This window comes from Musa acuminata, chromosome BXJ1-4, assembly GCF_036884655.1.
Source record: "Musa acuminata AAA Group cultivar baxijiao chromosome BXJ1-4, Cavendish_Baxijiao_AAA, whole genome shotgun sequence".
In the NCBI taxonomy this organism is placed as follows: Eukaryota; Viridiplantae; Streptophyta; class Magnoliopsida; order Zingiberales; family Musaceae; genus Musa; species Musa acuminata.
This window is the reverse complement of record NC_088330.1, coordinates 7,729,372-7,742,778: the sequence shown is the minus strand read 5'-3', so window position 1 is coordinate 7,742,778 and position 13,407 is coordinate 7,729,372. Positions and strand designations below refer to the sequence as shown.

The 13,407-nt window shown below is 38.7% G+C and overlaps 1 protein-coding gene across 2 annotated transcripts; it reads right to left on the bottom strand.

The window, feature by feature from the left end:
* Positions 1 to 67: 67 nt before the first annotated feature.
* LOC135645057 (AUGMIN subunit 5-like) lies at positions 68 to 13,322 on the bottom strand. 2 transcript variants are annotated; one of them, XM_065163111.1, is made up of 10 exons: positions 12,690 to 13,322; positions 11,712 to 12,251; positions 11,147 to 11,288; positions 10,452 to 10,628; positions 8,919 to 9,128; positions 7,854 to 8,039; positions 7,326 to 7,485; positions 3,322 to 3,517; positions 2,481 to 2,613; positions 68 to 506 (listed from the first exon to the last, which is right to left on the bottom strand). In XM_065163111.1, exons 1-10 carry the CDS (start codon positions 13,145 to 13,147, stop codon positions 375 to 377), a joined length of 2,334 nt encoding a protein of 777 aa, XP_065019183.1. In that variant the 5' UTR covers positions 13,148 to 13,322; the 3' UTR covers positions 68 to 374. The 2 variants fall into 2 exon arrangements, with proteins under 2 accessions (XP_065019183.1, XP_065019190.1); XM_065163118.1 differs by lacking the exons at positions 68 to 506; positions 2,481 to 2,613 and adding an exon at positions 2,713 to 2,962.
* Between the last annotated feature and the right edge of the window lie 85 nt (positions 13,323 to 13,407).

The following is a 13,407-nucleotide window of genomic DNA, read 5'->3' as shown; positions in this document are numbered from 1 at the left end:
TGAGGTTCTCCCCTGGCAACGGCTGCAACACACATCTTGGGAGGAAAGCAACAGCACAAAGTGTTAGTGTGATGGAAAGTCACTTCTACTTACAAGTATACAAGAAAATATTACAAAGGGCAGCAACGCATTGCAAATCACTCACTCGTGTTCTAATTGGAAATAAAAATTATAACACATCGTACATTTAGACCAATACATCATCAATCAGAAGTATCCTTCAAACATATCACCAAGGGACTGAGGCGTCCCGATGCAGAAAACAAGCACAGAGTCATATGAACTTATGCCAGGAATGCACGGAGGTCGATCCAAACACAAGAACAGGTTGCGTGTTCATGACAACTTAGTCTGATCCAATCCAGGTTCTAATTTCACAAGAGCTTATGGTCATATAACGCCATCTGAAGCTGCTTTACCAAGTTGAGCCAAGCACCGATGTTCTGCCCGTCAATGGTAACCCAGTCAACAGCTGTTGCTGCTGGTTGTTCCCACCATTCGTCGACCTGCAAAAAGAGTCCTTTATGAACACTTGTGCAATGAATCCATGCATAGATCAAGATCAATACACTGAACTCACATAGTTCAAGCAGTGCATAGTTGAAATGTTGAAAGCAATCTAAATGTGCAACATGAAAATTTTTCCAGTGTAATGTGATATCACCATATGGGATTAAATATCTTAAAAATATATGCTACAAACACGGGAGTAAAATAACAAATTTCAAAGTACGATCACTAACAAAGATTTACTACTTTCTATAGACACAATAGCACACAGCAAGTAGATGAATACGACAGTTGAGATCGTGAAAACATCAAGGAACAACCAAAAAAGAAGATATCATGTGTCTGCTAATGTCAAGCTAAGATGCATGGACACGGCGATACATCATTTTTAAAAAAATTAGGGCATGGACACGGTGAGGATATGTGTATTATATATACATACATACATACATACATACATAAGTTAATATAAGTTTTTTAGTACTAAAACTAATAACATTCCTCATTATAAAGTTCAAGAATTCCATCCGAGCCTAACATCTCTGGAACAGAAAAAGAATATAATAAAAGAACACAATAGAAAAATCAGAAATCAAACCATATAATATGAGCTCAGGAAAAATTGGACAAGGAAATGATCTCTACCATATGAAAACATATAACATCAAGTAAAGCATATGGTATGTGGTTTCTCGATAACAACAAAATACAATTTCAAAATATATGCTCATAAAATCTGAACAATGTGTTAAACTGTAGTGGAAGTCTAAGTAGAACTAACAGTTCTTTAGGTGGATTAGTATGTTAATAAGAAGTCAGATACCATTGATATCAATATACCAAGATACTAGTGTGGAACAGAATCCACAAAACCTTTAGGCATTCGTCTGTGTGAAAAATAAACCAGAATCTTGTTTTAGTTAAGAATTTGAAGAAAGCAAAGAGCTCGGACAATAGTTAAACCACAATCAAAGAATCTGCAGAAACCAAAGAATCAGTGCCCTCTAACTTCTTATTTATGAGAGGAACAGATTCTAAGCATCTTGCTTCTCAAATTTAGCACTATTCCATGTGAACCATACCGATGATTTTTGACAGTTGAACCGGAAGACTTTTTCTTATGAAATAATTTGAGACCATCTTTGTTCTTCTGTGCACCCAAATTCATGCAGGGAAAGCAAAAACAAGTGACACCCGATCTCAAACCAGATGGTGTTACTTTCTAGATTCAAATTCCAAGGTGACCAAGAGGGCTTACGAAAGAAGCCCTGCAATAAATAAAGATCCAGAAAGGAGAAGGGCGGGAAATCTGGAACCAAACCCAAAGATCAAACCAGAAATGGGAAATCTGGGTCCTAGGAAGCAGAAAGAGAGGATCGCACAGGGTTTGGTACAGTAGAAGCAGGTGAACCATAAAGGATGGGTCAGCATGGTCCGTTGCGATGTAGCGGTAGAAGGTGAGGAAGAAGGCTTCGTTGGGCGCCGATGAGGTTGTGAGGGCCATGTCGTGGTGGTCTGATGGATGCAGGTAGGTTGAGGCGAGAGCAGAGCCTCTTCCACAGTCCATGCCGGTGAGGAAGAAGGCTTCAGGACACAGGTGGTGGAGGCAGGTGGTCGAGATTTAACGCCGACCGACAATACTATTCATAACGTAACAAGCAAGAACTCCTCAAAGAATCCGTCAACAAAGAGATTTCATGCGTGCGATGCCGAGTCCACCAAAATAGATAAAAATAAATAAATAAGAGAATTGGACACGTGTCCGGCCATGTCAACAACGTATCCTTGTCTGGCCATGTCAACAACGTATCCTTGTCCGACACATGTCCAACACAATGTGCTCGCAAGATCGGCGTGTCAGTGCTTCATAGATGTCAAGTCCATTAACATATTGAAAACAAAGCCAAATAATTCCAATTCAAATTATGATCTAGCTAATAACTAAACACTGATAGGAAGTAGTTTCTTACCAAGCCTCTGACATGTTGGCAACTATCCAAGCATCTTTGTCCATCCAAGACAGCTTTTCTGAGTTCTGACAACCATCTCTCTGCAACAATTTTTTCGTGTTCACCAGCCAACTTTAAGCAATAATTAGCCATCCTGCAAGTTCTCGACCAAGAAATAGCAGTTCTGCATCATCCACATGCTCAATGCGCATAAAACTTACTCTAAATAGCATAAAGCCCTAAAGAAGTACTCTTGTAACTTCAAAAATTGAAACAAAAACAAAGAACACTATAATTCATGCTTTGACTAGCAGAGAGCTTATATCATGGAAGCTTCTATCTAGCAAAAATATAACAGAAGAACATTGTTCTAGTAAGGCTGTTGTTAATTGATAAACTTTCTTTTTTCGAAGTTAATTGATACACTTGGAAACATTCCTTTGTATGGCAGATCTTCCAAAGTCTCAGGTACTCATGCATGTTCCATCCTTCTAATCTATATCCTGACATGTAAAGTGATTTTCAATTAGTCATTCATTGGATAGATTGTCGCAGAGTTGACTCGACAAACAAACTACTTGCTTTCCAATATTTAATGATATGTCTTGTTGGTTAGTTATGATCATCACTGATCCACCAAAAAAAGTCAAAAATTAGTGAGAAGATAAGATCTAAGAGTGCAGAATAAATGTCTGATCCACCACAAACAAACCAAATTTCTTGTAAATACCTGAATTAAGGTGATAACCCAAATCAGTGGAACAAAAAGAGAGTTATAATTTGACATCATCTAGCATATTCCATCGTTCCACTAATGTTTACGACCTTTAAGGATTAAAATAATAAATCAGCAGAACTTTACCTTTCATAATCTCGTTGTACACGATGCGCGTGATTTAGTAAAATGCGATCATTCTCAACGAGGTTCCGCCTAGTATGAACCAAATTAATTGCCTTGGACAAATCCTCCAATATGCTAGCTTCAGAACCCCGGAGCTTTAGACAGAACTCCAATGACTCCAAAACAGATGCTAAGCCAGCATCTAAATTTTCCACACCTATTTACAAATAGAAGTCATCAAACCAATAAATTGTAATTTCAAGTCAAAAACAAGATGAATATGATAAGGGCAAATAAAATTGAAGTTATGAAAAAGCTATAGCATACAAATCTACTCCAATAAAGAAGCACATAGGTTGAACAACAAGAGAAACATATAGTTCTAATCAAGAGTACCAGACCCATATTGTTCCCAGGTTGAACTGGTACGTATCATTCGGTACCGGTGAATTGACACATGGTACATTCCGATGACTCGAAGAGGAAGGATGAGGAGAAGAGGATGGGGCTGTGGAGGAAGGAGGAAGAGGAAAGAAGAAGTAAGACAAGAGGAGGAAGGGGCAGAAGGAGGAAGAAAAAGGAGATAGAGAAAGGAAGAAGAGGAGGCAGTGGAGGAAGTGGAGGAAGAGGAGGAAGATGAAGAAGGAAACGAGTGGAGAAAAAGGAGGAAGAAGAGGAGGTGGTGGAGGAAGAGATGGAGGAGAAGAGGAGGAGGAGGAACCATACCGGACAGGTGGTGGACAGCAACGGACAGTAGCAAGAGGCAAGCGTGTCGAGGGCTCACGTTTAGGTGACCGGTGGCAGCTAAAGAGTATTAATTAAAAAGATCTTTCTTTTCATGGGTCGGAGCTACCACCCGAAACGGGGGCAGTCCGTGTATCAGTTCAACACCAGACTGGTATGTAACGCCTGTTTCATACCAATCCAGGCAAAACGGCAGTCCATGGTTCTGATTGCATATTACAAACTCAGAACGACAGGACCAAGAAACACAAAGGTTGTAACAACAAAAAATAATTATCTTTGTTACACAAAGAAACCTGCAAGTCATAATAGGAATGCTCTAAACGTGAAACATACATTGATTGATTGAGTAATATATTGATACATTACTACATGTGTGTTGTGGTTTCTCTCCTAGTGTGAGCATTAATTGAGAAAAAAAATTGATAAATAACTATAATTGTCCTGTAATTTCCCAAGCTAACAGTGAGACACAGGAAAAAACAGAAGATCTAGACAAGGAGCTTAAAGCTTATTCTCATGTATGCTTAAAGCTTATTCTCATGTATGAGACAGCATGAAGCCAGTGGTTACTATGTAGACCAAGATGTAAAATGGTGTAAATAACCATGCCTCAAAAATGAATGAAACTCTAACAATGCAACTTCTGTCTCCAAATTGACATGCACTAAATAAGTAAATGTGTTTTAAACAAAAACTGCATGACAGTAAGGTCACATTCTGATATCTGAGCCAGGACAAGGCTTAGTATCATTAGCCTCCAAGCCTTGCACTGGCTGACTAAAATGAACTTAAATGACCAGCCTTTCAGTCTCAGCCCTTCTTGGCTTCTATTTGACTGATCTCAAAACAGCCAGAGTCCTTTCAAAGTCAGCAAGTTTCCTTTAAACCAACTTGCCAGCATCGTCAGCGTTGCTGTCCCCCACGCAATGGTAGCCTTGAGGGTCTGTCTATTTACTGTATCTTATCTGTACTCCTATTAACAGTTGAGGTACTTGAAAACAACCACAATGATGTACAGAAGTCAGACTGGGCCAGGGACTTCTTCTATTTGGGTCAAGCTGCAAAGCTAGATACCTGGAGATTTTAAGATCAAGCTAAGATGAGCCTTAAAGCTAGTGAGGTCAACCCAGGCTTAGTGGCAATCATGCTTGGTTCGACCCATTAAAAACCTTACCATAGGACAAGCAATAGACCAAGATGTGACAGGGTGTAAAAAAAGATATATACTTCACCATCACATTCTTATGAAACATCAAGCAAATTTGTAACGCTGTCATCTCTAAATTGAAATGCATTTTAGTGGTTCTAATTTTAATGAATACTTCACCTTAGGCTGTATGATAGTCCAAGATGTAGAAAAAGCAAGAAGCTGTAAGGTCCAATCTATTGAGGCCAGCTACATGAGTCTTTTCTGCCACTGAGTTTCATTGAGGATAGTATCATCAGCCAAAATCAGAGCCATCAACCATCTTATTTTTTCAAACAAATTCTTCTCGCTTTTCTCACATCACTAGTCCTAATACATCATCTGTCACTGCATCCAACAATCTATAACTCTCATTTGATTACATGCTACTTAAATGATTTGTGTATTTTATCCCCGATTGAGACTAACCCACAGTTCATAAATGTGAATACTTCTTAATCTTTTCTAATAACCACACACATTCATCTCAGACTCAGCATCGCAGCAGAACTTTTCTTTACTGCGTATATGTAATTTCCAATCTACCTAACATTCTATTTAAAAAGTAGAGCTGGCCTTACAACTAATTGTTCTATGATAGTCCAAGATAGAGCATGGTCTAAGTAACCACAACTCCACAACTATATAGACCTTGGGAAACAACTGTCATAAATTTAAATGCACTAAAGTAAATGATTATTTTTAATGACAATTGCATTGTTGGAGAGGTGTCTAACATAAGCTGGCTCGAGTCCACTAAAAGTGAAAAATGAACCACTCTGCAATTATTACAATTTACAACATTATAGCATACAAATCAACAGTCCAATTTGTAAAACAATGCTTCTTTCCAAAATTGTTGAGAACAGGCAATAAACTAGGAGGACAAAATTGGAAAACTTAACTGACAAAAAAACAGTGTTTGTTTATTGCAGGGTTTTTAATACCGTTCTGTACCGCCTAGTATGGGCGGTATGTATTGGTCTGTCAGCTGACCAGCAAGCGGACCGCCCGCTATCGGACGGTAACGGCTTAGCTGTGACAAGGCGAGGAAGAAGAGGGCATTTGAAGAAGAGGGAGAAGCATCAAAGAAGAAGGAGAAGCATCAAGAAAGAGGGAGAAGCGTTGAGAAAGAGTGTCGCAGAGGCACCGATGCACCGTCCCCGACGTCTCGATGAACCTGAGCCCGTCGACGCAAACTTGTCTTCCACGCCCTTTCTTGATCCTGATCTGGTGCCGCCCTCCCTCGATGATCTCGATCTAGTAGGTAACGATGAGAAGAGTCATACCTCTTTGGAGGGGGAGCTGGAGGTGCAGGGATCAAGGGAGGCGACAGTGAGAGCAACGAAAGAGGCAGTTGTGAGGAAGGCAGCAAAGACCCCGGCCTTCTTAATCTCCAAACGGTCTCCTTCGTCCACTGTTGCCGCATGAAGAACCTTCCAATGTCGATGTCGTCTTTCTTCTCCCCACCTCCTTGACGTCGAAGGCCGCAGACGAGGAGACGATGAGAAGAAGAACGAGGCGACGAGACGACCGCTCGGTACGCCATCTTCTTTATATCTTTATATATTGATTTTTTATTTTTATATCTTTTTATATAAAAAAAGATATATATTTTATATATTTTTTATATATTAATTTGTATATATTTTTATATTTTTATATATTTAGTACTGCTCAATATGCGCTGGCGTACCACTACTCGGTACGATACAAAATTTCAATCCTTGGTTTATTGTCCAACTGCATAACTAAAAGTGAAAAATGAACCATTCTGCAATTATTACAACATTATAGCATACAAATCAATATTCCATTTTGTAAAACCGAGCTTGTTTCCAAAATGTTGAGAACAGGGTGATAAACTGGGAGGACAAAATTGGAAAACTTTACTGACGATAAAAGAATAAGATGGCATTAGAAAGGCCATACAATATAATGTGGATAAATTGCAGTCCTATGGAAAATGTTATATTCCTTTGGAAGAAGATATTTAAACTATGCATAATATAATTCATAGAAATCCACAATTTATGTCAGTGTGCAGTATTTGCATAAAGCTGTCAGGGAAGATGTCTTTATTAAAGCTTACCAGAACGATACTGGAGAGCAGCAGAGACACGACATATGGATGGAATTGCAGATGGATCTCTAGCACCAGCTCTTGCTGTTAACATAGCAGCATTTTTTTCTGCAGCTGCAAGTGCTTCTGGACCTATTGCACCAGGGGCACTGAAGCACTCCACAAGAGCCTGATCAAAGAGAAGAGAAAACTTCAACAAAAATGAGGAACAAAAGACTAAACACACAAACAGTAGATCTCTTTTTTTTCGCAACAGATTTATGCCAAAATACATAAATATCACAATGACCGTAATGGTTAAAAAATTTAATAGAATTAGCTTTATCATCTAATTCTAGGGATAGAAAAAAGCATACCACATTTTCAAAAACCACATATTTCTATTATCTGATTCTATGTAAAGTAAAATCTAGATGAAACATTCATCACTTAACAATAATTAATGCACCATAAACAACACAGAAGACTTCACAATAAGAAAACATATATCAACCTGAACTCATTATCACAGCAATGAAAATCTTCAAGATCACCAACCTGTGGGGTTGCAGGAAGCATGTAGATGGTATTGTCCAAACTTTGATAGAAGCAAGACAACTCTCTCTCTATGAGATCCTTCGCACTGTTTGAAATGTTCACTACAGTAGTGCATGCTGGAATAATTGTCCTTGCTGCATGTTCTCGAGCAGCCAATGGTTGTTGTTCCCAGAATGCTGATGCTTCCTAATGCATAGCAGAGATAAAAACAAATTAATTCTTTATACTGGTATATATGCACTTATTTAAGACCAAAGAACCACAACTTCCATGAGGGTTTACCAAAAAATGTAATAAGCTGTCATACATCAACAAATAACCATCTAGCGTTTATTATCAGAAAATATCAGAAATCATCTGGAGTACAATTGTAGCATGGTATTAAAAAGGTGCAGCAATTTAATGATGTCATTGTACTTTTTTTCTGAATGATGTAAACATACAATAATTCAGTTTACTTCACTAAATGTTCGAAAGAACAAAATTAAAAATGAGTTTTTGGTCAGGTACATAGTTTATTACTGAGACTCGGTACCAAGCAAAAAAATGTCTTCGGAAGAAAATGTGCATACAAGTAATATATCAAGATTCTCAAGCATCCATAGAATGCCTGCATGTTCAGTGTAAGAATTAGTCATAACTAAAATTCACAAATACAACCAAATAGCTTGCACAAGAAATTCTGTTTATGGATGACTAATATATTCAGGAGTGTAAAATAGATTAAGCAAATTTGATGTATTGAAAGAACTGGAAATAAGACTGTTGACCGCTTAAATTGAGATTCACCAGATAATCATTTCCAACTAATTAACAGTTGGAACTTCAAAGCAATGGCATGTCAGCAACATAAAATATTAATATACTACTGTTGTTTGTTTGAATATTAAGTTATACCTTTTAATGACAAACAATATGCATCTTTCACTGTACATTTCTCAACCTAATTTGCATATGGAATATGTCTTCGTATTACCAATTAAAACTTGAAATAGTTTACAATGATCCCACAAAATAATTGCTGTAAAAGATGCAAGGAGATGATGATTAAAATGCTTTTCTAACCAAGTTAGCCCTGAGAAGAGCAGTATAAATTGTCTCTAGTTCTGATCTACGGGTGTCAAACCCTTCTATCTTTTTCCATTTCTTCTTCAAAGAAACTTCTGCTTCTTTCCACTCTGCACACAGCTTGTTTAAACGTTGCACCTCAGACGTCAACGTACTCAAGCTTGCTCGAAGTCCAGCAACTTCTCTTTCTCTGGCTAAGACTTCTAACTGCGTAGTGAACCAAAAAAACACAATGATGAGATAATAACAAAATTAATTGAAAAGCATAATCCAGTATCTATATGTGAATGACATTTGTAAAAATTAATGTGGAGCAGAAGAGAAGATAAACCAAGATAGCTCAAAATTGATGCTGGATGTTAAAAGAATATTGAGCAATTTGGGGCACACAATGATCCACCAGTAGAAAAGTACTACTTTTACAGCGGTCTCATACAATTTCCCTGTTAATCTAAGGGGCATGCTATGATCATAAAGAACTCCTGATGTTTCTCTCCACCTTGACCATTACACATTAACTTAATAAATATTGTCTTCGTTAATATCTACAGTACTTTAAAAAGTTTGCTTCTAGGAACTTTTTGCCTAAAAATCTAAACTACATTCTCAATTTTTCTCGGCACTGCTTAAATTATACTTTGCATTTGGCTTTATACTACTTAGTATATAAACCTTAGTTTCTAGCATTTGTCTCCATTGCTCAATCAAACCCTTAGCTTCAAATTAGTTCTAATCAAAATCTTGTGAATCAAAATAAATTTTTCGTAGATTACTAGAAAGTTCATTTATAACTAAATTAATCAAGGACCCAGCAGACCTTTGAGCTAAACCTATAGCTATAAGAAACTCGATAGACACTCTTCTTATAGTCCTAAAACCATGGTTCTAAATACCACCCGAACCAGTCCATACCAGGTGGTGTTTACCAGTATGATGGCACACAGGCATAGCCTTTTACAGGCAGTACAGTCTGGTTAAACCTTTATTCTTCTTTTTTTCTTGCTTTAGGGTTAAAAAACCTCTCTCTGATGTTCAGTAGCTGCCCAACACCCACCTACCCACCATCATTTCCTACTCCTCTCCCACCATCGGTGTCAGCACTCCGATATGAACCTGAACCAGATGCGTACTGGCTGCTGGCATACAGAAGTAATAGAAGTAATATACATGAGATGCTTCCTAGAACCTTACATATCTAGTTTTTGAAAATAAGCATTCTCTAAAGGCATAACGCACTTTGCATATATAGAATATATCATACATGTGACATCAGCAAGACAAACATATAAAACATGGTGGTCACTGCCCACTGGTCACAATGCTTTAAAATATAAAACAATTATATACCATAACTGATATATATAACAAATAAAACCTTCGCATATGGTAAAACAATACAGTAACTCCACCGGTCACAAGGCCATCCAATTCTGTCTGCTAAAAACTTAACAAACAGATAAATGGAAAAGCAAGAATAGTAACAATATTCAATATGATATCATAATTATAATTCATAAACAATTCAAGAACCTCAAAATGCCGTGTGCTTGCTACATTCTGTGAGGTATCTCCAGTAGGAAGCATCTGTAATGCACCCACATCACTGCTCCCAGGTAATCGTATTAGAAGCTTATGAGATAAGGCTTTAGCTTCTGCAGCCTTGTTCAATGCATCTTCAGTGGCCACAAATTGTTGTACATGTGCTTTCTGCAAGGCAAGAGAGCTGTCAGGTAATTTCGAGAAATGAAAAGGACTACCACTGAAATTTTCATAACAGTATATCATGTAGGGGAAGGATCTGGTCTCGCTCTTCATTAAACTTGTGATTAATATAAAAATACATCTTTTACAAAATCATAGAACTAATGCAATTTCTCTGAAGGAATGGCATTGCTAGTATTTCTCCCTCACCATCACCAAGTCCTATCAAGATTTTAGTTCTGTGTATTCATCTGAAGCTAGTGCAGATTTGTGTATCATAATTATTTATCAACAAGCTCCCCTCCGTTTAAGGCACAGTGTATCTCAAGATATATACTACAATTTTCTGCCCACCCAAATCAGCACTTTAGAAGGTCATGAGCACAATAACATCGCTAATGTGCTGCATATGGATGAACACATACCATAATATAAATTGTTTCTGCTTTTGGTTTCCAAGTAGATATCAGTACATTATGGGAACAAAAGACATCCACAGTATATATTTGGATCATGAGGAGTACCTGTCTTTCAAGAAGTTGATCATAATTTCCATTGCTGGATAATTCTGTTCCGGTCTTACCATTACCATATGCTTGATATGGAAAGGGTGAGCCTGAATCAGGAGAAGCAGCATCTGATACTTTGTCATTCTCATACTTGTATCTAAATGAAAAATCAGGTGACTTAGTTAAGCTGGCAATGTATAGACGAAAGCATAACAATGGAAGTGAAAGTGATTGAAGTACAAGGCTTCCAAAATTTATCAATATGATATGACACCAAAAGATATCAGGCATGGAGCAAATAAAAGTCTATATTTGTAGAAAGCATGAATCATTAAACATAATGACGTAATCAATCAAAAGCATATACATGGCATACACTGAAGCAGTATACAGCGGCCAGAAAGTATCACATCTACCATCACAGACAGGTATCATGAAATGATGAAAAATTAAACTCTTTCATGATTGTGGTGCCAATAATTTGATAGCTAAACTAAGTCAACATAGTGATCCAATGAAAAAATTTAAAAGAAAAAAAGAACTCAATGCAACTAAACAAACTGAAAGTTCACTAAAGCACCTCAAGGATTCTGCAACAGCTCTAATTTCAATCTTCTCGGTTTCTCTATGAATGAGTGCACTGCTCCGCAAAGCATATGTAGTAATTGACTGAAGCAGAAGGGGAGGATTTTTAAGTGCATCCCTTATGATTACTTTAATATCTTCTGGTATCTCGCCGTCTAAATCAAGGCTTAATTTGGCAGCATCTATCTGGGAATTCATGCTGATACCACTTCCTTCATATGCTGGAAAAGTAGTTCGGATCTTTTCAGTCATATGAGCAGCAAGAGTTTCACAAGCCTTCCGAGTATTTTTCTCTCTTGACATTTCAATGAGAACACTATCATCTGATGATCTGAGGCCCTTTATAGCTGAATAAACAGCTTTCTCACCAGGAGCATGGAGATCATCAACTACATCATTAGCACTACCAGTTATCAACATGCGGATGTCCCTTGCTTGATCAACATACTGATGAATTCGTCTTTGGTACTCGGCAAATATCTTTGCTGCCTCATCACATTGTTGATCATATGCCTCCAAAATCACCTGCTTGTGCCTAACATATTGGAACATGGAAAATTGACAAGATAAATGAAGAATTTGGTCAAATTATAAATCGTTAAAGCTACTATTCTGTGAGTATACACAAACAGCTAAGAGAAGTATGTGTTTGAATATATAGATGAATTTAAAAAAAGAAGAAGAACAATAACCAAAAGAGGGGTTTCAGCAATCTGACCCCTTCTTTGCTTCAATTTCCACAGTTATCTTATGGAAAAAATTAAATAAGAAAGAATTGCCATTAATTCTTTCCAGTCTTTCCAAATCTCTGACTCGTTGGAAATCTTCTTGTTTAGAAACAGAAAGCCAAGATGCAAAATTCCAGTAGTACATCTGATTTGTTAATTTCTCGATTCCAATTAAAGTTGTTTGCTAGTAAGATAAGAATGTAAGAAGGAAGGACAAGAAACACTGAACCAAAGACGACTTTCACCTTGCATTCGACCTCTCATCGAGCATTCTCTTCCGCTCCGATTCCTCCCGAGCGACCTCGACCATCCGAGCCTTCAACTCCTTCCGCTGCCGCCTCACCACGTTCCTCAATCTATCAGCCTCCTCCTCGGCTAATTCCCTCTCCCGAACAGCGACCTCCCTAGCCTCCGCGGAGGAACCATCCTTAAACGCCGCCCGCCCCTTCTCCTCCTCCCTCCGCCTACCCCTCCCCGCTTCCCCCGCCGCCACTCCGTGGACCATCATATTCCTCCGGACCGTCGCCACCGTCCGCTCCGACCGCACCCTCTGCAGGAGGAAGCTCCACACGGGCAACATGTTCCCGCGGCAGATCTTGCGAAGCTGGTCGGGGGACGGCGGCGGCGAAGGGTAGCCCATCTCCTTCTGGAGCCACTCCAGGATCGCCTCCGGCCGGGGGGCAGCACTCCCCTGGGCCTGCATTGCCACGACGGGATCTCGGCGGCCACCGCCGATCGTGGACGAGAAGATTCAGGACCCTCCCGCCCTCGATTCAGATCTCAATGGAACAAGGAAGAAGGTTCGGGTCCGGGGACCCGAGCGATGAGATCTCGCGGGCAGGACTAGGGTTCATGAACGAAGAGGCGGAGAGAGGGAACATGAGGTTCTCTTCAACCGTGTCGTTCTTTGAACCGCGGTCGGGGTTTTAGTTAAACTGTTCCTTCTTAAAGTTAATTGACCAC